This window comes from Odontesthes bonariensis, chromosome 13 (genome assembly GCF_027942865.1).
Source record: "Odontesthes bonariensis isolate fOdoBon6 chromosome 13, fOdoBon6.hap1, whole genome shotgun sequence".
NCBI lineage: Eukaryota > Metazoa > Chordata > Actinopteri > Atheriniformes > Atherinopsidae > Odontesthes > Odontesthes bonariensis.
In genome coordinates, this window is record NC_134518.1 from 25,930,859 (window position 1) to 25,954,888 (window position 24,030).

Genomic DNA, 24,030 nt, shown 5'->3' on the forward strand with positions numbered 1-24,030 from the left:
CATTTAACACACTTATTTCTGCTGTGCCACCAGAGCTCAGTTAATACGTACCAGTGTGTCATAATAATGTCATGACTATTCATTGCATTCGCGACAGTGAAAGAAAACTCCTCCTCAGACGCCCTCCATCAATCCTCCAGGCCTCGGCTAATTCACTGAAGGCTAATTTATTCAAATCTCCATCAACTCATCTCTATTCCATTAAACTCACTAAGAATCTTGGGTTTGCGGTCTAATCCTCTTTCTACTGTCAAAGGCCCGTGCCCTTTCTGCCATGCAGTGAGTGAGCAACTGTACGTCTGTAAGACAGCACAGCAGTTGATAAGGTCATGTTAGCTGACACACTCGTGTGCAATGTCCTTTGAGAGCAATGCATAACGTTACACTAATAACTCCACAAAGTGCTTGTGGGAGGCAATAGAGTTAAAATGTAGGTTTTTCCCAGGAGGCCTATTCTTTTTATTTTTTCCCTGTTCTCAAGGCCACATTAAATCTCAGCTCTTACCATCTGTTCTCTGCTTTGACAGACAGGATACTATGATGCAGATCGGGTATGGTCAGATCAAGCCGCCAAGAGTTAGGCTACAGTCCTACAGATATCTTGGCCATGCGGGCAATTCCTGCATCATTATTATAGCGTGGCTTTCGCTATAATTGGCATTGGTGTTCTCATGCCAATGGCTTTGGAAACGCTCACCGTTCCCTGAAATAGTTGCTGAAGCGATTTGCAGTCTGTCAGACAAACATCCAGTCTATGTTGATGTGTTTTTGTGCTCCAGAGACCTAGCTAATGAGACATTCACCGACTCCAACGTACCCCGACAATGGCCCACAGAGCGAGCTGTGTCTGTCCGAGTGCCGACATAAATGGCTGTGAATGGCCACGCTGGGCTCTGCAGCCAAACTCCACTCTTAGTTGTGTTTAGTACATTAGGAAGCTTACTTTAAACCTTAGTTCCTGAAACTTGAGCATATAGATTAGCCAAAACTGCTAGAAAGTAATGGAGTCTCAGGTCACAAATGCAATCGTTGCTGAACGAGTGAAACTGAAACTATTAGAAGAAAATGTCTGCTCCTTCAGAAACAAAGGGTCATCCCCATTAATAAGACAGAACAGGCTCCCGTAAGGGACTGAACCTCCTTTTAGGATTTTAAATGGACGAGGTCTGTAAACCTTAATATCATCTAACAGCACTTCTTGAACTAGTCAGTCTCTTCTCAATCTTGCCTTTCTCATCCCTCCGGCGCTTAGCTGCCACCTTCCTCTTATTTCCCTGTTTTATTTACTTCTTTATAATTTCCCACCTGTTCAGAAATCTCAGCTGCCCCATAATTTGCTTCAGACCACTGATGTTTTATGCTTGCGAGGGGAAGGACTGAAACATGCAGCACAAAAGATTTATGAGGACCAGCTGCCAACGCTGACACAAGCTTTTAAAAGCAGAAAGATGTATTCTTTTGTGGTTGTTTGCAACAGTTTAAAAAGCCCTCCGTACAAGTAAAACAGCAGCATTTTTAGGTCACACGTGCTGTGGAGGAAATCCATATATTCACATTTGTTTTCCAATAATTTTGATTTGTAGAATAAAAAGTATTCATAAGAAATGAGTGAATTTGTTTACTTAATTGTCTTATGTGAGAGCATTGATAAACTGTACTGCAAACCTTCACATCTTGATTAATTACCTTCTCCAATGGTGCGGACGTCTGTAACAATTCATTAAAGGAGAATTGACTATGACAGCTTGTAGTCTAAAAAGAAATATGGCAACGTGTTTGAAACAAATGGGAGATTAGACTCTGTGACCAGCGGTGCTTGAAAATAAGATTCATTAGGTTACATCAAAATTCCCAAAACTGCTTTTCTGACTTGGCTTGTGTTGCAGCTTCACAGATTTCTTTGTAAACCGGGTTTTGAAAAGCACACCCACACCTTGTCAGTGCACTTCAGAACCTCCCAGAGGCTACAGTTAGTTTCAAGGAGACTAGATAAGAGGCCTTATTCCCTTGTGTGTCAATTAATACTTGTAAAAAGTGCTCCTTCGTTGTTTGTGTTTGTCTTGTGCATGAAGCGTCGCCTCTCTTCCCCTCGTTGAAATGAGAAATAACTGCGACTGGAACTTGATCCAAATGTAACAGACCCTCTGAGTGACAATTCAGTTGAGATCTCTCTAGCTTTAGATGCAACAGCCCATTTTCAAAAGACAAGTCTTTGATGCTATTTCGAGATGAAGCTACCATGCAGGTCTGGAGTGAAGAAAAACCAGATGGCTACTTGTCATTCTCCAGTAGTCAGAGCTCTGAATCTTGATCCAGCACAATGAAGCCCTCACTGTGAAGCCTGATGGTGATCACAAGCTGATCACAACACACGGCGCCTCGATATAACTGCTGAACTGCAAGTAGTTACAGCCAGAACTAACAAATGACAGAAATCTGACCTGTCTTGTGTTAAGGGGGAAGATTTTTTTTTTTTTTTTTAAAACCTGGACCTTATTTCTGGCATAAAATATGTTCATCTACTCACCGATAACAGTTTGGTGAAAGTCGGCGTCCTTCGGAAGATATTTAGATTACTCTCACACGCTCAAACCCTCGTGGTCACACAGACTTGTGGCTTTGAAAACCAACCCAAAGATTCAAGGCAACACCGTTGGAAAAAGATGACAAAATCAAGCCGTAGGGGCGTGATCACAAGTAAAAAATTTTAGTCTTTAACACGAATATGCTTTTTGTCTTGTTTTGCTTTCGCTAAAAGACAAAAGAAAGAAAGAAAACAAAATTTTGTCACACATGGGAGTGCTAATGGGCCCTGTGGCAGAAAATGTCAGCACTCATTGTCTGAAGTCCCTTGCTGTTTTGTCACTGGAAAATGGGAGGAAAGGTGTTTGTGCAAAGAGGGTTTTAGTGTGCCAGAAGGAATTATTCAGTGAAGCAAGAGAAACTTTTTTTCCTGTAATGACCAGGGAACAAGTCAGGGAGAATCCATTCCAAAAGCTGCCACACAGAAACTCAAGTCATAAATAAAGAAAATAGCCGAGCGGGGCACAAGAGTGCAAAACATCTTTGTTATACTTTGGGGAGGCTGGGAGCAGTTGGGGTCACAATAGGCTGCACTCAGTCAAGTAAACACCCACTTAGGAGCACTGATTTATTTGATTTATTCAAATGCCTTGGGTTTCCACTGATGCATGCTAAAGCTAGGCACTGACTCATTTAAAGAGAGAAGAAATGTGACGAAGGTGCCAGTGAATCATCTTCTTTTTTTTTTTTTTAACATGACCCCTGGTGCAAACTTCCCCAGCAAAGCAAGCAACCGCGAGAAAAATAGTAATGCATCAAAATCAGAAGAATAAGCCAAATTGGGAACAGGGCTTTGATAATAAGTGTGTCTGGGTAAGACAGACGCCATATTCAAGTTCAAAATATCTTAAACAGCACGATTAACGTTAGATAGTTTTCCAAGCACTCGGATCAACTAATCAGCTTATTTAATGGCTTCTGCCTTGATGGTTCAATTTCAGGGGCAGAACATGTCCATGAGGTGGAAACATTTAATCAGCTACAGTTGAGCATAATTGTGGAGGACGTGCACAGTGTATGAATCGAGCCAGTTAGTTGGACAGAAATGACATCAAAATATGGCAAAAGTGGGCAAAAATCCCATGATGATCTGAAGAATTTTGTGATTTCCTTTTATTTTCGCATCCCTTGTTTTCACCAATCACAGATCTAATTAGAGAAACTGTGCTCTCTAGGATGTACTAAAAAGAAAAAAAAACACACACACACAAATGCATTATCAGAAACTTTACAAGAACCCAGAAGAACTTAAGGTGAATCCAGCAGGAAGGGAAAATGGATTCCAAGGCAAGTAAATACTGCAAGATACACACAATGCGACCAGGGAAAAAAAGAAGACAGACCAACTAACTAACTAAATAAATAAGAAAAAATAAAAGAGAGCTTGACAATAAATAGTAAAACTAAAAATATCAATATTAGTAAAGCCTTTTAAACACCGAGACTACTTAGCACCAACTTCAAGTTGCAGTAAGAGTTCATCATTCATCCCCTGCACAGATTAAAGAAACTATTACTAATATTTAGTTTGACCAGCTTTAGTTTTGAATATCGTATCGAATGCTTCACGATGGGACAGTCGGGCCGCTGGGTAAAGTCTTCTCCAGTACTTTCCAAAGATTCTCCATGGGGTCTAAGGTCTACAGTCTATGGTGGCCGATCCATGTGTGAAAATGGTAACCAGGACATCTTTGATTGGACTTGAATTAATTTTGTTTAGCATTTTTCACCCATTGACATATTTAATCTTAGTACCATGGCAGTTTTAAATGTTTACTTGTGAATACAAAAAAATAAATTCAAAAGAGATGCATATTCCCAATTGATAACATAATTTATAGAAATCAAGCATCAAAATGGGCCCAGGATCAGCAGGCTGCTGCTCAACAAACTGCTCACATCTACCCACTGATGCTCCATTACAGCTTTACGGGGTCAAATCTGTCTCCTCACTGTTGCCTCCCTTGCCAACTGGTGCCAGAATAAAACGCGTTTTGTGACTTGTGTCCGTGTAGAACCCAAAACTGCTTTGAAAAATGCGTCTTAAGTGGTTGTTTCAAAAACTGGCTGTAAATATTCTGCGAACTGTCTGCTTCAATGCGCTTTGTCAGCGGCAAGAAAAATGAATGCACAGCTAGTCCTCCAAATCCTACATTTTATGTAATTCATGTCTTCCCTAATGGAGCCAAAGAATCACAAATTGAACAACTAAGACTATCAGGTTCAAGAAAAGTCCACTGCTGACATCTAAAGAGACCGTATATAGAAGTGTGTAAAATATAAACGCAGTCCATCAACAGGGAGATCAATGTGGAAGTGCCTCTAAGTGTGATACTACTGAAGGCTGCCGGGCTCGAGTTCCAGTGCATTTCTGCCTCCAACAGACAACTATACAAGAACTTCTTTTTCCCACTCAACAAATTGTATCATAACATCTTCGATTAATTCATTTTTCCACACAGTTCATTATGGCATCATTAGATAATTCCCCTCCCACTGATCAGTATGCTAGTGTGTTGGAATAAGTCCATAACGAAGTGGATATGAGCCACCAAAGATCTATGTTTGGTGGTGCGATTAGCTTGATGCACAAAGACGTGGTGAAGTTACGAATGAACTTGGATGACATGTTAAGTATTTTGATCCATTGCTATCGTTTTGTTGTTTTCCACAGTTTTTCTCATAAACTGCAGAATTCACATTGAGCTCATTGGAGTTGTTGCTTGTTCTTTGGCTGACTGGACAAACAGACCACCAGACCCTTTTTTATGGTTTCCAATTTGAATGCAGTGTGTAGGCATTTCTATAACTGACAAATGTGCATAATGCAGAGGACATTTTGGATGGTTCTGATGATAAAAGGAGACAATAAGAATTTCCATTGCAGATAACCTGCAAATTAGATTAGATTAGATTAGATTCAACTTTATTGTCAATGAGCAAGTGCAGGTACAAGCCAATGAAATGCAGTTAGCATCCAACCAGAAGTGCAAAGGTGTGCTTTTATATATAGAGAATAAATAATATGTACATAATATACACAGAATATATACAGACTAAATATATATACTATATATACACACTAATCCAGGCAACACTAGCATTAGCTGTTAACTTGGTGCTCCTCCCTCTAAAACCAACGGGTGACAGAGAGGCCACGTCCATCGATTTTAGACGGTCTCTGAACTGCACTCAAGTGTCCCTGTAAATATACAAAAGCAAAGCGAGTCCATGCCTATTTCACCAAGTAACAGTAACAATTACACACAGACCAACCTTTCCACGTTCAAACCATCCGATCCTGACCTTGTGATGGGGCTGATTTGCAAAAATGTACCCTTCATTTTCTATGAAAGATGTGCTCCGGCAACCATCAGTTGCACATTCCCAGCTGTTGACAAGCTTTCGATAATCTGGCAGATAAACCAAACAATAATACTGCAATATCATCCACGGTATTTCACTTTGAAGTGGCTGAGTCTCCCTGATGACTGCTCCAGAAATAGGGCAGGAAATGATCTTTGCAGACAGTAAATGGCCTGGTCGTGGAGGGGATCAGGACAAAAGCAATTAGGTACTTTATAGATCACACTTATACAGTTTTAGAGGAGGCAACCGAGCACAACAGAGGCCGGTCAGCAATGTAATGAATAAAGAGTCCCACTTCCATCTGAAGGATAGATCCATTAAGAGATCTAATGCATTGAACAAATGTAACAGAGGGAGCAGGCCATCTGGTAGCTGAAGCACTGTCAACACTGCTGCATTTCCTCGATTTGGTGTAGACAGATATTGCACAGTTTTAATATTATACTATATATGCATTTTATTTCCTCACAAGATGAACTGTGGCAAGGTTGAAAATTCAGCAGCTTTCTCTCGGTCAAGGAGATTGTATCTTTAGGTTCCAAGGGCATCCATATCATATACCGATTTCTTGTGACAAGTTAGAATGATCCTTCTTGAAACTGTGAGTGAGAATATCACAAAAGTAAAAAAACATATATACACCCAACATGTAATCAAATGGTATCACTTTGTTTACAGCACAGATAAACTTGCCCGAGTGCCAAAAAAAACCTAATAACCCTGTGCAGAATGTGTCATTATTGTGGCATGCTGCCACAATAATGGCATGCTCTAAACTGGAATTATTCAGTGATTTCAGTTTCTTTCTCAATCAATTGCAATCTCCTTCTCAATCAATAGAGTACCGTGTAACAGAAGAAGCAGCTGCCAGGCTAACTCCAGGAAACAGAGAAAAGTATAGGGTGGATTTTTTTTTATGTTTCATAAAGAGAGTGCCACAAAGTTTCATCAAAACCCTTTTCGACCTCCCCTCAACTTCATCTTTAGCACACTAATTATCCATGCAATTTAAACAAAAAGCCTTAGGCTGTATTCTTTAGTCTATGACGAATGTTCCTCAATAAGCCGTCAAACAAGAGGGAAATTCTTTGCATCCATTTTTAACTAGAATTACTTTCGGCAATTTAGGCTGATGCAACTATCTAAACCTATCGGACTGCAAGCCCTGGATGCTTTACACTACAAGTGGATTTTAAGGGATATAAATGATAATCTACTGAGGCACTTGTGAAGAATTACACAGATTACTGATGACCTTTCATTGTATAAAACCAGACTTAGTGAAAGTCCAGCATAGACAAAACCCTAAATACCTTGTAGCCCTCCTGGCCCAGAGCAGCCAGCCAAAAGCTGGTGCTATTTCTGAAAAAAATGGACGCCAGCTAAACCGTAATCCTGTCTGTTTCTCCAAGATCAAGTGGCGTACTATTGGTCTGAATTCCTGGGAGGGCCAAGGTAAGATCATTAATGAATGATGACAAACTCTATTTTGCTACTTCATCTATGGACTATGGATGATGAAGGATCTGAAAAGACAGGTTAATCATCCAACGCATGATGCGCTGTTAGCTCCTGTAAATGTTTTAATGTGATGTCAAATAATGCCTTGCAGGAGAATCTCTGGACAAAGGAGATTCTGACCATTCAAAGAGTTATTGAGTTAACGATGGACTGACTAAAATAACCAATCCACGTGTTAGTTATGAAAAAGATTTTATGAGGCTAATTAAAATGGTTCACAACTGTAAAGAGGTTCTGAAGGAATTTTGTAACCATGACATTTTAAGGCAATAAAACACAACTGGTCTAGCATGGGACGATATCTGGCACCCCTACTATTCGGACATCTTTTAGCAGCTCCAGTGGGTTACATTTTCCCTTGGATCCACATCAGTGGGAATTTGTGTGACATGTCACTCAGAAAAAACCACTTCACCTTGCACTGCCCACCCTCTTCTCACCCATGAGTCTCATATCGAAAATTTAATTTGCCGTTGGAAAGCCATTTTCTCTTAAGTGCTGCTGAGGAGGTGCCTATCTTGGCTGTTCTCTTGGTGCTGGTGTTGGCTAATGAGGGTCTGGTCGGGAGGCAGATGCCGACAGCTCAGCTCCACATAAGCCTTTGTCAAAATATTGCTTTTGAGCAGCTGGTTGCCCACAGAAACACTTCCACAATGAGTGTGGCTTTTATTTCCCAAGAGCCATTTACCTGCAGGCTACATCTATACCTAGTGTTTGCATCTGACGCTTGTCAATAACACAGAATACAGATAAAATGCTTTAATATCGATGGCTGAAGGGAGCAGCGGTGGGTTAAATGGTAAGGCAGGCAATCTGTAGAGTGTGCACACTTTGAGTTAGTTTTTTTCTGTGAATGAACAGACACGCCAGTTCATGTAGATCAGGGGTGTCAAACTCATTTTCACTGAGGGCCACATCAGCATAATCGTTGCCCTCAAAGGGCCAGATGTAACTTATAAATGTAACTACTCCTTAATGTTAAATAACTCTTAATTTATGACTTATTCAAGTTACAAATATTGCATATATACATTTGCATAGATGTAAAAAAAAAAAAATATGTTGAAGCACAAACACGTATTCGCCTTCCGATCTTTCTTGAAAAAGAAAAATTATTCTCTTCCTGGACATTTTGGGATCATCATTTGTATTTCTCAATTCCACTTGTTGGCAAAATCGCATCGATTCGGAAACATTGCAGTCCAGTGGCCGGATGCCGTCACTTTGCACGTAACATAATCGGCATGCATTGTGGGAAATGTAGTTTTTGGTCACTGCACGTATTTAACCTTAATCAGACCTTTTAAGCTCTCGTGGGCCACATAAAATGACGTGGCGGGCCACATAAAATGACGTGGCGGGCCACATAAAATGACGTGGCGGGCCACATTTGGCCCGCGGGCCTTGAGTTTGACACATATGATGTAGATGCACACAAGTGAAGTCCTATGTAGAAAAATTTCCACTGGTTAACAACCCAGCAGGAAGAGGAAGAAGGCTTACTTAGATGTAGAATTCCAACTCCAGAGGTAAAGCTGAGTAGTTGACTGGAATTTGTTTCCAATTCAGATTTTGAATAAACACATTTTTTTTGTACTTTCATAAAGACAAAGATAAACCACTGATAAACCACATCTGCCAATAAACACCAAGTATTTTCTGGGAAGTGTGATAAAAAAGTATCAACAATGTAAACAAAGAAAAGCAGGATGAGAACGACAATACCAGCTAAAAATATCCCTATCTTTCCCGTCCAGAACTTGTTACAATATCATCTGTCACTAAAAGTCCAGGCAGATGCCACAACTCCATGTCTCCGACCACCACAGTGATGACACTCATCTCAAGCTCAGAATAGAAAAACAAAACAAAAAAAAAGCCATAAGTTGGATAAACAAGACGAATCCCTTTCATTAACACAAGCACGGCAGAAGCTGCAGCCATTCCACCATTAATTATATGGTCTTATGGGAAGATTAGGGGAGAGAAATAAAGCCAACAGCCAGAGTCCATTGAATGGGTCTTTCCTTATTTAATTGCCAAAACAACTAAAACAAATGATGCTCCACAAATCCCGCAACAGGACGGCCCCAGTAGCTATGATTTGGCTGAGCCTGGTTGCCTCCCGATGAGCATTCTTTTTTCTCTTCTGTCGCTCCTTGTGCCATCTATCTATCCATCAAACATTAGACCAGGCAAACTGGGGACTATTCTCAACACTGTAATTAATGGCAGAAGTGACATGAGAGAAAATGGAAACAAAATTGTGTGACAGGCACAAGAAGGCCAAGATGGATCACTTAATACATGAAAAATCTATGTTTGTGATGTCCACCAGCTCTTAATATGTTCTTCAACCTCAAATCGGTCACATTTACATTTAGTGAATCCAAGAATAAAGAGAAATAATAAAAAATAACGGACGGACACAGAATTATGACTGAGTTGTATGAATCGTTACATGGATTAATCGTTTACCTCTTATTTTTCATTCATTCTTTCATCCCAGGGAAATAATATATACACTGAATTTCCTTGGGGTTTTGAGCAAATATGTCTTTAATATGTCTTATTCCTCAAGGCACCAGAGAAAGGCTGTTGTCTTAAGGAAAGTACAACAGGCTATGGAGCAGCTGGAGACAATTAAGTTTAAACATAGATAAAAGAGCACTAAAAACGGTGATTAGACAAGCATCTTCAGCCAGAGGCTTCTTCACGTCTGCTGCAATAAGGACAGGTTCAGGTCATACCTGCCAACAACAGCCTTTCACAATGACTCATTATGATGATTATATGTCCTCCTTATCGTCTATCTTTTATTTATACTGTAGAAAGGTCTAATAAAGCATTACTGGACTCAAGTGAATTGAAATCAAAAACATAAAAAAGTAATTTCCCTTGCTCATTTTTCTGCTATTCAGGCATACTGTCACGGGTCAACCTTTTAACTCCAGGCGAACATTATCACAGCACAAAAAGCATATTTCCAATGATTTTCTCTTGCAGGCCGACTCTTACACGACCTTATGTAGAAGAAAGACCAGAGGAGCACATTGTTAGAAGCTACATAATAAAAATCTCCTCAGGCAGATAGTCTTTCCTCTACACTGTAGTGAATTACAACATAACAGAAACGACCATGGCCACATTCCTCCACCCTGAACAATACGACTACACTTGGACTTTTAAACATCCAATTAAACAACGAGTAATTCTTTCAGTGAGGTGGACGAAGTTCAGTATTACATGCTGCTTTGACAGCCTTTCAATTATTATCCTCTTTGATCAAAACAAGGATTGAGATTACCATAATAATCCCCGACACCTGCCAGTGACACCTGAGAGTGACTAATTCAAGTTCAGCTGATGCTTTCAACGAGTCTTCAAGGAACTGGAATCCTCCAGTGGCCTTCAGGAGGGAAATTTATCATTCTGCTGTTGGCCGTTTTTCCCTGCCTGTGCAGTTCAGGGCTACACCCCAACACACGCTGCTGATTTATTGGCATGACACACCGGACATTTCAAGAAACCATATATCAATATCCTTCAATAGGGACACGTTGATAAATTGCACAAACATATTAAATAAGCCCCATGTAGACATGCTTGAAATAATATACTGCAGTATACATATGCAGTCATGTCATTTATGTGCTAATCATACATACATTGTCATATCATGGCGTTCCTTGAAAAGCTTTCCACAATTTATCTAAATAAAACAAGAAAATGTATCATTTCAAGGCAGAGAGCTCATGAGAAATATCATTCCACCGCCGCTTACAGGGTGCCCTTACACCTGTAATACCCAAGAGAAGAGATAAACTAATACCTTATATCCACGTGGGCACATTAAGCCCAAAAAATGCTTTGGGACCTCTGGTTTGCCTGCTTTGGGTGCTAAGCTGGGTTGTACTGAGCCTGGAGCCAAGTCCAATTTACTCTCAGGGCAGCTTCGGTTCAGAGACCAGCCTAACAAGCTAAAGTTCATCACTCGTCAGGGTAAGCTTTTGGGCACTCAGTCGAGGCCGAAAAAAAAAAAAAAAAAAAAGAGAACGCAGGTTGTTGGTGCAATCCTCATCTTGGACACAATAATTAATCTTCATATTGATCCATCTCTCTGTTGGGACAAGCAAAAGGAGCATGATTGAGAATCTGCAGGATGTTTCAGCTCACTGAGAGGAAGACAGCAAAAAGATTCCCCTCAGCTATTCCTCCCACCAGGTCTCACAAGAAGACATGCACCTTCTCATCGATCTCCTTTGTTATAAATCGAAAAAAAAATGTCATTGTCAACAGGGTAGACAACTAGCAAACAGGACATGTCAGAAGTGTAGAAGGGGTGGAGGATGTGGAGCTTGTTTGGAGGAGCAGGTTTCTTTACAAAGCACATAAAGGAACAGAGTAATCGAGAAGAAAATTGGTCAGGAGAGTAAAAACGACAATTCCAACCAAACAAAAAGCGGCTATGTTTGAGATATATTTGACAATATTTCATTGTGAAACTGCTTCTGAATTCACGCTACGTTTTCTCTCAAGGAAAAAGGAAACCGAGTAGCTTCTCTTAAGGTCTCTCATTCAGTGGTATCTTGTTCTTACCAAGTCTCTGCTGATTAACGGCCCAGCAGCCTCTGATATATGACCCATAAAGGCCAGTGGCACAATAAACCTGCAGCTACGGCTGATTTGTGAATCCAATTACGCCCCGGTCTGTAATGGCTGTGTTCAGAGCTGTGATGTTCAGTCAGCTGTTGTCAGCATATGTCCCCGAGGCCACAACCTCTACTGTGAAAGACACTCGGCATCTAGTACTGATTATCTAAATAACTATCCTAATGTGTAGCAATGTAAGATGGTGGATGGGCTATGGGTGAGAAAGATCACAGTTAGTTTAGATCAGTTTTGGCAAAGTGGGGATGCTCAACAAGCAGTTAATGATGTGTGGCTCCATCTACATACCAATGCAGAAGAATATCCTTTCTTTGCATATTTAATCCTGAGCAATAATGCTCATTTGTAGTCACTTTATCAAAAACATTTCAGTTTTCATACCTTCAGTAGTTACAGTTCAAACTAATATCAAAATTAAACAGTTTAGGTACGAAGTTCTTTAAGGATTTTAAGGATAATTTTTGCTCTTAACAGACAGTTTTTATTCAAGCTTTAACAGAGAACACAGAGGGGAATGACACGCAACACGCATCCATAGATGGAAAACAGGGATTCCAGCAAAATCAGCACTTGAAATGCATATTTTTATGCCTGGCCTTTTTTTAATATGCAGTTATAGAGTTTCCTTTTCAAAGCACAATATTCAGGGGATCGTTTAAATAAATCATGCAGGATTATTAATCAAGGTTTGCAGAAAAGTGCCCTCAAATGTGCAGTTGACAGATGATGTGTAAGACACACACAAGTGTTGCACTAGAATGCTGATGTGAACACTGAGGAGTCATGGAAAAACCATAGACGGGTCAGTAAAATCGCTCTTCAGCTCAATACTTTTCATCGTTTCATCTTCATAACCATAAACCATTTTCTCTACCATGTCCCTAAAGTTTCCCCCCTTTTTCTCTGTCACTCTCACAAAGACTTTTCCCATCAAGCATGTGAACTCAAAGAGAAGGCAAACAGGTGCAGTGGCAATCAACTCCCTCAATGGCTCTTATGACTGCTTGTGTTTCAGATTATCCTCAGAGATTTCGCACTTGCCTTAAGGGTAGTGGGGGTAATTTGAGCTTTAACCGAAAGTACGACTGTGACTTCTTTAAGAAGAGTTAATGAATGTCAAGAGTGTTGTCATGTTTTTAAAGAAAACAAGGCTAATGATGGACTGAGGGAGCCGATTCAGGAACCCTGACAAGAGGGTAGTTTCCAAAAATTCTTGAGAAAGCAGTCCCGTGGCCACTTTCACCCGGTCTGTTCAATGAGGGACTGTTGCAGCAGCAGAGGGCGTCGCAGAGCCAAACCGACATCCGTTGTAAAGGCAGACCTGGTATGGCTTGACACAATAGACACTGGTGCTGTTGTGTAGCACGACGCTCTGATTCTGCATCAATACCCATCAAAAAACGCCAAAAACATTGTATCTGTAATTAGAAAACTTGATAGGCCAGACTAGTTGTTGAAAAGTTGTGCAACCCTGAAAGCCAGAGTTCTGAATGTGCATTTAAACCATCCATGTGAACGTCCTCAGTTAAATTCACTGCTATGTCACACTGAGAGCTCTTCAGTTCACCCAATTGCTGACCTCAAGATGCATTCCAATGGTTCAAAATAGACAGAGCTATAATTTGAAGAACCCGACGAGAAACTACACCCCCATTCCTTGGTAAAAATGTTCCACTGGTGTTGTATCATCCTTCTGTAAATGCTGACCTCTCATTCCTCAGAAGGAGGCAGAAAAAAAGAAAAAAGAAAAAAGGCTAGACCTAATATCCAGTAAGTAATATCGTCCAGTAAGATGTGCTGAAGGAAGAAAAATCCTTGCATTTTTTCCGGAGGAGGGGGTCTAACTCTTGCCTGGCTCTGTGCCATAAACATGCAAGTACAGGGCTCCTTTGAGCTCAATCACCAAACCTTTCAGAGCTCTTCTGGGGACATTTCAGATGGTACTTCTTTCCCCTCTGGTGCCATGAAAAGGACCTGCACAGCAGCGATCTGTGCATGCAACTTTGTTGGTGCAAAACGGATGATGATGGAAAATTCTTGGGTTAACCAAATTCTAGGAGCCTCATTTCCACAGAGGGTGGCAGTTATCATGTAAACAAGATATAGAACATGAGGTTAATAGCCCAGCAGAACTACTACTACCATCGAACCTATGAAAGCAGCCTCTGTATTCCTTCCGACTTTGAGTGAGAGGTGAAATGCCCCCACAAAGCAGACAGAATACAGAGAACCTCTACTACCCTATTAATAATGCATTCTTGGTTACATTCTGTTCATCCATTTTGGTTCCATTTTGTTTTGAAGCTCCTTTCCCCCCCTTGAGCCATTCCTTCCTCCTAAAGTAAGAGCCATATAAATCTGGGCTCTCGGTCTCCATTACAGTCGAGTGATGGCTGCTTTCCAAACAAGCAATCTCTGGACACCCCTCTCCTCAGGTCCAAACCACTGAACCAAGCTCTCAGCTATGGGGGGGAATGTCCAGCACATCAACAGTGTGTGCAAAGCACAGGTTTGGCCAAGAGGGTCAACTCCTAAACAACTTGTAGTCATAGGACAGCAGCAAAGTGGTAATAAATGTCATGAAGTTTCTTGTAATAAATTCAGGTTTCCTACAAATGAATCAAGAGTAAAAGGGTGATTTTCACTGTGTATTTAAAGAGGAAATCCTAATAAAATGCAATTAAAGCATAAAACTTAGACTTTGTGACTCATAGTCATCATCTATCGCTACAAAAAAAATTTAAAAAATAAAACAAGAAACATAATATCGCTGAGGAAGAAGTGGACAGAGGTAGCCTCAAAGACCTACATTCCTCTGGTGATCCATCATACCATATGTAAGACCCTCCCTTGGAACCGCTGGATAAGGAGAAAGAGATAATTATATTTATGCATTTGGTTCGAAACTTCAACGGATGACACCACAAAACTCAGAATGATTCTGTCTCTAAAGACAAATGCAAGACTTTTGTGACTTCTTCAACCAGAGTTGCACTCTTGTATCCCAGAAGTGGGACAGCCCAGAAGAGGTACAAGCATTTGCTCTACACATTAAAGCGACAGCTGTGCCTGTACTTTGGATCGTTTCCATACTAAACAAGTATGGACAGAAGCACAAGTTCTGCAGCTTATCTACAATGCTGCCACCAAATGTTTGATGTGTAAAGGTTTGACTGCCAGACATGATTATTGTTCACACACGCAATTCAACACAGTTCGGACTGGCTGTACGCCCCGTAAACCATACAAAAAAGTCATCATCCTGGGACTGAGTAACTGTACGAGGAATAACACTGTATCAAATGTATGTTCAGATACTCCATCCTAAATCAAGTTCAATTATAGCGGTGTGTCAAAATAAATGTATCACCCATTTAGTGCATCTCCATCCAAAAACCCTACTTGTTAAATCTCTTGGAACTGAGACTGTGAATGTTGAGGTATCAAAAGATTCTGACTCTCCGGGTCAGGGTTCACTTCGTACCCAATCCAAACAACTCTGGACTCAAAGTGGATTCAAAACAATTCAAGCATCACGATCGAATACTAATTTCAGAAACTATTCAAATCCACGCTGTCCAAATAAAGCTGAAGTAAGCTCGACTTCCTCTCCAAACAGGAGGCCTCAAAAACCAACAGCTCCGGAAAAGTCCGGCTAACTTTAGCAGCAACTAACTTAAATCTTTCACGTTATTGAAATGTCATCAGCAGCCCCAAGTGACACGCAGCAAGGCAGCTTTACCAAACAGAAAAAAAGAAGGGTATTGGACAAAAAGGTTAGTACAAATGAAGTGGTAACTGGTATAGAGGATCTGAACTGATGCAGCACAAGAAATCAATGTGTGAAAGGATCAAAAAATGCTGAGAGAATAAATTGCATTGCATCTCATGTAGCCTTTAATATCAGTTTTTGGCCTAACACCACAGAATTACAGAAATACATAATGTTGTACATGACTGAAGTGTAAATTATATGTTTTTGAAAGAAGTTGTGAAAATGTAGAAAACTTGTACAGTAACTCCCCGGTGATCAGCATAATCCAGCTTCTTCAAACTGCTTCTCTTTCCCCCACCGCTCAAAGGGACTGTCAGCTGGGTTTAGCACAGCAACCACAATCCCTTCTCACACATGCGCTCATATAAAGCAAATGCAGAATAAGGCTGTGATGGCTCACTTCATCCCTCATGTAACTGAGCTGGCTGTTGCAAAGTCTTTACCTCCAATTTGAAGGTTCTCTGCGTGGTGGCTTATCATGAAAGTGATTAGAAATGTAGAGCTCTCTCTGTGATATGGTTAGAGCCTCAGACTTGGTTGCCTTCAGGCTGCCAAGCTCTCGTATATATACCAGATGGCAGGTTCAACTGCTGCCAACACTGCTGATCCTCACAGGGATCTTCAGCTCCAGATAACATACATTTCTTTAACGGACTTTTGTTTTGCTCCAAAAATGCTCCCGTGTTTCAAAAGCTGCCCAACTGAGCTGAGTCAGACAGGGTTTCCAGAGGGAACATACGGGTGAGCAGTGGGACGCATGCATTCACAATAACCCGACCCTTCATTAGTCTGCAACAGATTCAGGGCCAAGGGTGAGACAGTCAGACTATTAAGTTATAACACCAACATTGTTACCAAACATCAAACCAACAGATGGATCACTACAGTGATAAAACCACATGAAGAGAAGAATTGGACACATGTAACTGAGCATCTTGCAACAAGTGACTGGCAGAAGTATCTTAGAAGCTCCCATTGGGGAAAACGATATAAAGTGTTTCTAACGAAGGAATTTAAAGAGATTTGATATTTGAGAAATATCAAGCTGAAACTTATATCACTACTGGTCACAAAAGTGAAGATAAAAACATGAACACACAACGGTGAGCTGTCATTTCCTCATATCGTTCCCTCTTTATTTTTTATTTAGATCAACTGCAAACAGCGGTGGTTAATTTAAAAACTGGGGCAGGAAATGGTAGAATTACACCTCCATAAGCAAAGTAATATTACCATATTCAGGAGAAGAACAATTTAAAAAACACTTGGGGCTTTGTGCACAGTGGATAAGCGGGTAGAGTGGTCTTCCACCGACTGGAAAGTTGGTGGTTTGATTCCCAAAAGGTCCCCGTGTCAAATAGTGCTGGGCCTCCTTTTTCACTGGAACAAAACGAATGGAAATAAAAGCAACAGTAAGCCAGAATTATGCAAATATTCTCATCTTTCCTTCTTTACTCTGATTTATCTAATTTGTGACTGGTATTTTTGTCGTGTTAGCTATTTGAGACATGCATCTGCTGAGAGAATTTTCCTTCCCCAAATCCAGTCTAAATGCAGCAAAAAAAATGCAGCCTGTGCACTGCGGCAGTGACATAAATGCAAGTCTGTTTAATTTTACATCAGGCTAATGAAAATAATGAGCGAGACAGACGTGTTTCAGGCAAAGAAAAAAAGAGAAAGAGAGAAATACACAGAGCCCCCGCAAACTCTGATTTCCTGTTTGCATGTGCCATATCTCCCGCATCTGTATGAGCAGGGCTGCCCTGACTAACACACAGCCAAAGCTTTAAAAGTGACCAGCAGACGTTTGAGTGCAAAACTTGCCTCATCAGTAATCTGAAGAGCTTCCTACCTGTCCGACAGCTAAGCTTTAAGCACTCAGGTGACAACAACAGAGAATACCAATGGGTAGGCAGAGTCAGTAAATAGCTTTACTTTGTGACCTGAAGATGAATAAATCAGTTGGTCTGTATCCAGCTGGCATGTTTACTTTGCAGGTCCAAGATAACTTTAACCACATCACAGCTGTTTAGCAAGTGTGCATGACTTTCAGCTCCGACCGGTTTATCGAGCACCGCGATCACTCTAACGTTGTCCAACAGATGAGAATGAATGAAGAAACGGTCCATGTGTTCATTGTGGTATTAGTTGTGATTAAAATACATTGCAGGTCTTGATTCAGCCTTGTGGGTTTTATGTTCGTGAAAGGCTTTTTGTTAGGGACACAATTTCCAACTGCAGACAAAGTGAGTGCATGCCGTTTAAGGCTGCAAACACAACAGAGGCAGGGAAAATTCTCGCAGTGAGGCACGTCTACAAATACATGTCAAGCCGTCATTGAGGTCGCTGGTTTTAAAAAATGAAGTCATATTTTCACTCAGTTTTTGTGCTGGTTGTTTCCCTTTTTTCTTTGTCACTCTCCCCCCCCCCCCCCCAGTTTGAGCTGTGAGAACCCTATTTAGTAACCTCAAGCAGTCACAAAGCAACCAGTTAAAAAATTTCAGACTTCCCAAAATTGCCAAATTTCCTCTCATTATACAGTGTTGCTCTGTATTCAGTCTTAATTTGTTCTGCAGCACTATCATCCTCTGCCAAAGCGAGCTGCAATATTTAAGCTCCTTCTCAAGCACTCTATGTGCACCCTTTAGATCCAGTCCCACTGACAGATCTAAGCAAAGTGCCCCCCCCCCCCTTCCTTCACACCATTAAAGGCAATCTAAAAGATGCTCTGCCAGTTGATCAGAGAGGACTTGGGCAGCGTGGAGGTAAATTGCTGTCACAAAGCCTGATGGACCTTTTCTCTCCCTGTGCTCATAGGGAGGCACTCGACCTCCACTCACTCAATTTGATTCAAAGCATGTTTGTGCCTCTGGAAGGGAGGAAATAGAGGAGAAGGGAACTGATGTTGTCCGTCTGTGCAAGATTAACAGCACGCAAGCAAGGAAAGGAAAACCGTCCACACAGAGAAGGACAAAGAAAAAATAAATAGATAAATACATTTTCACCAACTGGACAAAGGCACAAGCCTTCAAGACATCAAGTTGTTATTCTATAAAGCTGCTTGTTCCATTCGAAATGATCTGAATGAAAGTCTTCCACTGAAACACTTTCACCTCATGATTGTAATGCCAGATGCAAATAAATCTCACTAAATTGTTTTATAGAAATTGAGTACATTGACTACATTTCTAAATGCTAAAAAGTACAACATGAATATGGTGGGAGTCAGTATACTCACAGCCATGAAAATGGAAAATTAATGCCAGGAGACTTTCCTGTAACAAGCCATTGCGTTTTTATGAGCTCAATGAAAGCTGTGGACAGAAACAACAACAACAACAGCAACAAATAAAAGCTGTGGGACATCTGAGGTAAATTTCCCATGACTACAAACAGAGGAAGCTGCAGAACAGAGCGCCAGAAAAAAAAAGAAGCAGGTTAATGTGAGAGTTCAAACACCATCCTCGCTTAATTAGATCCTGAGAGCCCGGAGAAAATGTCCTATTTAAAGTCGTGCCACTTGTGCGTTGTGGCGACTTGGGGAATAAATGACACAGAAATCCAGCAAAGAAACCAAACAACTCACAATCCCCGCAAACATAGGCCTGCGTAATGTGCTCGAAACGAGCCCGATCATGACCGACCGACGCGCCTTACAGCGACACACCGGAGTGCACAGCGCGTGGAAATAAATGGGCACTATCTGGAAGCAGTGGGCAGCATCTATTCTCAAAACTTCCATCCTTAAACAGCATCAGTAGATATGTGTCAGTCAACACAATTGATGAGGCTCGTGTGTGGTGAGCACGAGTGAGTTAAATACAGAAATCTGTGTTGATCGTTTGGCGCACCATGCCAAAAGAAAAGCCCCCACTTAAAAAAAAAAAACAAAAAAAAAACAACGCTGCCACACTGGTGAGAGGCAGCCCGGGTCTTGCACTGCGGTCTCAACAGCTGGTATACGCCCGACAAATGCGTGCAAGTGGATGTTTTCAGCGTGCTGACACAACTTCTATTAAAGGATAGACACGAGCCATAAAACAGAGCAAAACGCCGCATAAACTCGCGCGGAGACGCACTCTACCCTGCGGCGATGTGAAGTGCAGAGAGTCGGTGAACGTGGAGGAAAAGAAGAACACCCCCACCCTGTCAACACAACCAAAAGAAGAAAAAAATAAAAAATAAACCAGCAGCGAGAGTAGAGTCAAAACTTGGACAAAATGTGTACCTGTGTACTGCAAGAGAAACATGGTCCACAGAAGGCGAGCTGCGTTTTCCCGTCGGTCCTGTGCTGGAGGACGAAGCGTGTGAGGTACAATCCTTGAACGGAGACTAGGCTTGTCCCTCAGTCAGTCCGCTCCGCTCGGCAGACTGGACTGCAATGAGCGCAGCCAGTAGAAGCGGGACCTTTTAGCTACGACAGGCGAGCCCGCCCTCCCCGACTTGCCCGGTTCGCCACAGAAGCGGAATAGTTCGCTTCAGACGCGCGCAGCCTGCAGGCGAACTGTTGGCGGGTTTGAGGGTGTCCGTGGGAGCTGCAGTCGCTGACAAACCAACCCCCCCCCTCCCGCTTTGCCTTTTCTTGGCACTCTGCTATAGAAGGCAAATTCGAGCGCCGGCGAACTGTCAAGAGATGATGGTGTTTTAATGGAGAGCTGCGGCCAAGCCACCCCCTGCGGCAAGTCTCAATGCGAAATAGAGGTTTCACTCACCACAGCCCTGAGGTGACTGCGAGACAAATGTACGTTTACAAGCTGCAAAGGTCCGAGATTGTACTAAAAAAAACTAAAACGACAAGGGATTGATGCAAAAAGAGCCAGATGATTTTGTCTCAAACTTTTGACACTTGTGCTGTTAAAGTGTCATTCCGGAGCTTGCCAGTTGGAGGAGGAGAAGCATGGAGATGATCGCCTCAGTGCCATGCTTTGTATGCAGACGGCGGTGGAAGACATTCCTGTCATTGCTGAGGCTTAAGAGACGCGCTCTAATCTAAAATATGCACAATAATAGAATACAACGGCCAAGTTAGAGTGTGTGATCATTTAATTTATTAAAAAAAAAAAACGTGTTGATTCAACAGCTGCCGTAATCTCCGTAAGAGCTTTTCATGAGCGGTGCCAGCCCAGCAGAGAACCTGCATCGAGTCAAGCCTCCGTTTTAACTTCCAGTGTTTCACTGAAGATTTCTGATGAACGCAGTAGTGCAATTAAAAAGAAATGCCTAATGCGGTTCTCAAGCTGTGAACAGTACACTAGTTAAAAACGAATGAGGCTCGAACAATGTCTTGGTTTGATCAACACTCTGTCAAAAGATTAATTACACCAGCAAAAACAGCAGAGCAAACACTATTATGCTTCCATAATTAGACACAAGCTGTGTACAGAGAAATGGAAAATATCAATGAGAAAGTTATCTGATGTATCAGTGCAGCGGTCAGCAGAGGCTTTTATCCCTGATTATATCAACTGTGTTCTGGAAAGATGCTGGCATGCTCATTGTGGATAAATCATTCAAAAGATCTCATGATAACAGGAAATCGGATAAGTTTATCATTATTTCAAAGATGCTCTTGGGTAAAGAAAAAGTGAAAAACATCCAGAATTCAACAAAAGCTATCATCAGGATTGGAAAAAGCATCATGACCTCTGACAGCTTTTTCGGACTGTAATTCACTAAAATACGATGCAGAACGTGCTACTTTTCTTCTGAATTAGTAGATAAAAAAAACTAGTGTTGTTATCAAAGTTGTGGATGCAGCATATAGCTACAACCTCTTTTGATGCCCTCTTACTGCATGTAATTACAAATCGTGTGTGTGTGTGTGTGTGTGTGTGTGTGTGTGTGTGTGTGAATTACCAAAGTGGTACGGCAGCGGGTTAACAAGGCGGTATTTCTTGCCCCGTTTGTGGAAAAAGGAAAAGGTGTTGAGATGCTTGCGACCCTGTTTGTGTTAAAAACGAAGCGAACATGTGATGTGATGTGATGTAAACTGTGCCCGGCACACAGATTATCAGCAGAAAGATCAAAGTCAGCGTGCGTTTGTCTTGTTTCTCCATCAGCTCTTTATCTCTTTGGGGTTTTCATTGATGGTACTCAACAGACAACCCTCTTGGTTGGTTAAATGACTGAATTAAGTATGAATGAAAACATACACCTTTTCTGGTAAAACTGCCCCCGTTAAAGTGGTAAACTGTGTGGGTATTTTGGGCATCTTCCTCTTGACGTTTTAACCTTTTTTCATGAATGTGCATTTATAGCATAGATTGGTTTGAATCCACGAAGAACACCTGGCTTAAACTAACGTGAACCCTACATTTACAAGGACGAGTCTGTTTCTGTTCTGTGTCTTCCCAGTTCCTGTAGTTGCTTGTATTTAGGCTGCCCTGAGTCATAGGAACATGGTCAGCTAAATAAAAGCCACACCTCTCAGTTTTATCCAAAACAATCCAGCAGCTCCTAAAGTGTCTTCATTTTTTGTCGGTGCACGTTCAAACTTTTAGAGATTTCAAGCGCATCAAGAGAACGGCAACTAAACGGAATCTGAAGTGAAATTAGCCGCGTTTGCAAACGCAGAGGCGAGTCTTGTGAAAAATGTGAATAAATGTACATCAACACAAACAGCAGGTGGTGCTAATTCCCTGGCTGACTGCGTTAAAACGTTGCAGCACAATATAAAAACCTCAAATCCGACAGGAAGGTTACAATCTCCTCACAACTTTGGTTTTTGTCTGCTGCCTTTTTTTCACTCTCCGTAGTGCTGAGAGGCTTCAGTGGATGGTCAAGTCTAACTTTAAGCCTCTTGTATGTCAAGATTTACTTCAAAAGGTTTGCTCCCTGTGCTTTTTTGTAGCATTTTGCTTCCATCAATACACTAAATTATAAAGCGGCTGCCGAGCAGAAAAAAAACGCAACACAAATGAAAAAAAAAAGGAACAAGAAAGCATCGGGGCGTCAACTCGTACACTGTTTTGTCAACTGCAGTCGCCGAGATTGTGGGTGAACTCTGCCCCAAACTCAAAAAGCTCAATCGATGCTCCTCTAAGAGTTTGAAGAAAGACTCAACACCGATCTCAAGGCTCAAGTCGTCCCAGGATCGTTCCATTAGGGGATGTGTCCCTCTTCTCTGGCAGCTCTTCCTGTCAGTAGTCACACATAGCTTTTTTTTTTTGTTGGTTTCCATGACAACAATTTCTTGACAATAAATCTCTTTTCAGTACTTTTTCACAAGAATACAAAACCAAGGACAGTCGCCTTCATATTTTTAACAATGCAAGAAGGTTTTAGGTGCACAACACAATCTATTGGGGACAGTTATGTGGCGAATACCATCATTCTGTGCAAAAGCTACTTAAAGGAGAATGATTTCAGGGCTATTTTAAGTTAAATAAAGGGACAGTCATCAGTTGGACTCCTTTCAAAGGGTTGGCGGTGCAGCTCAAGCGCAAAACGTTCAGGGAGATAATTAGTCCTGCAGACCGTCCCCGTGTTCTCTGCCGTCACCTGTTGGACGAAATGCAGCTGATTTCTTTATTTCAACAGACTCTTTCTGCCTCATCTCCGCCACGTTATTAAAATGATCAGCAGCAACCTTTAGTGTCCGGCCCCGTCTGGGCTTTTTTTCTCTCATTGCTGGGATCATTTCTGCTCAGCTTGTCCTTAAGCTCAGGGTAGACAGACGCGGCAAGAGCAATTTCCTTTTTCATCTCTTGGTTTCTGGGGGTGACTATTCTGGCCCATTTGATTGATAAACAGAAGGAACACCAGCACCTTTCTAAGATATGATCGCTCCTCTTTGGGATCTGCTGGGACAATTGCACTGATTCAGCAAAAAACAACAACAACAAAAAAACTCATGGTGTCAAAGGCAAGGGATCTTTATCACAATGTAAACATACGAATAAGAATACATAAATACAATATAAACAAGCTAAAATTGGGGTTGCATGCTTTGTCAACAAACCTTTGACAGACTAACTGCTGGGTCAAATTATTTTCCCTCCTGCCATTCTGCTAGCTCCATTTCCGCTGCCATCACAAAATTCCTTTAAAAGTAAATAAAAGCATCGACCAAAGTCCACACTGCAGTTTCTCCCCTTTAAAAACTTCAAAAT

General features: G+C 41.4%; 1 protein-coding gene across 6 annotated transcripts in view; it reads right to left on the minus strand.

Moving 5' to 3' along the window:
* Positions 1-24,030, minus strand: part of enox2 (ecto-NOX disulfide-thiol exchanger 2) — a 163,765-nt gene that overhangs the window by 92,683 nt on the left and 47,052 nt on the right. The window contains exon 1 of one of the 6 annotated variants that reach the window (XM_075481792.1): positions 20,148-20,344. The exons of the other annotated variants lie outside the window; for them this stretch is intronic. Within the exon in view, the coding sequence (XP_075337907.1) occupies positions 20,148-20,169 (22 nt within the window). The 5' untranslated portion in view covers positions 20,170-20,344. Of the gene's footprint in view, positions 1-20,147; positions 20,345-24,030 lie in introns of those variants that run through there. 6 annotated transcript variants of the gene reach the window in all.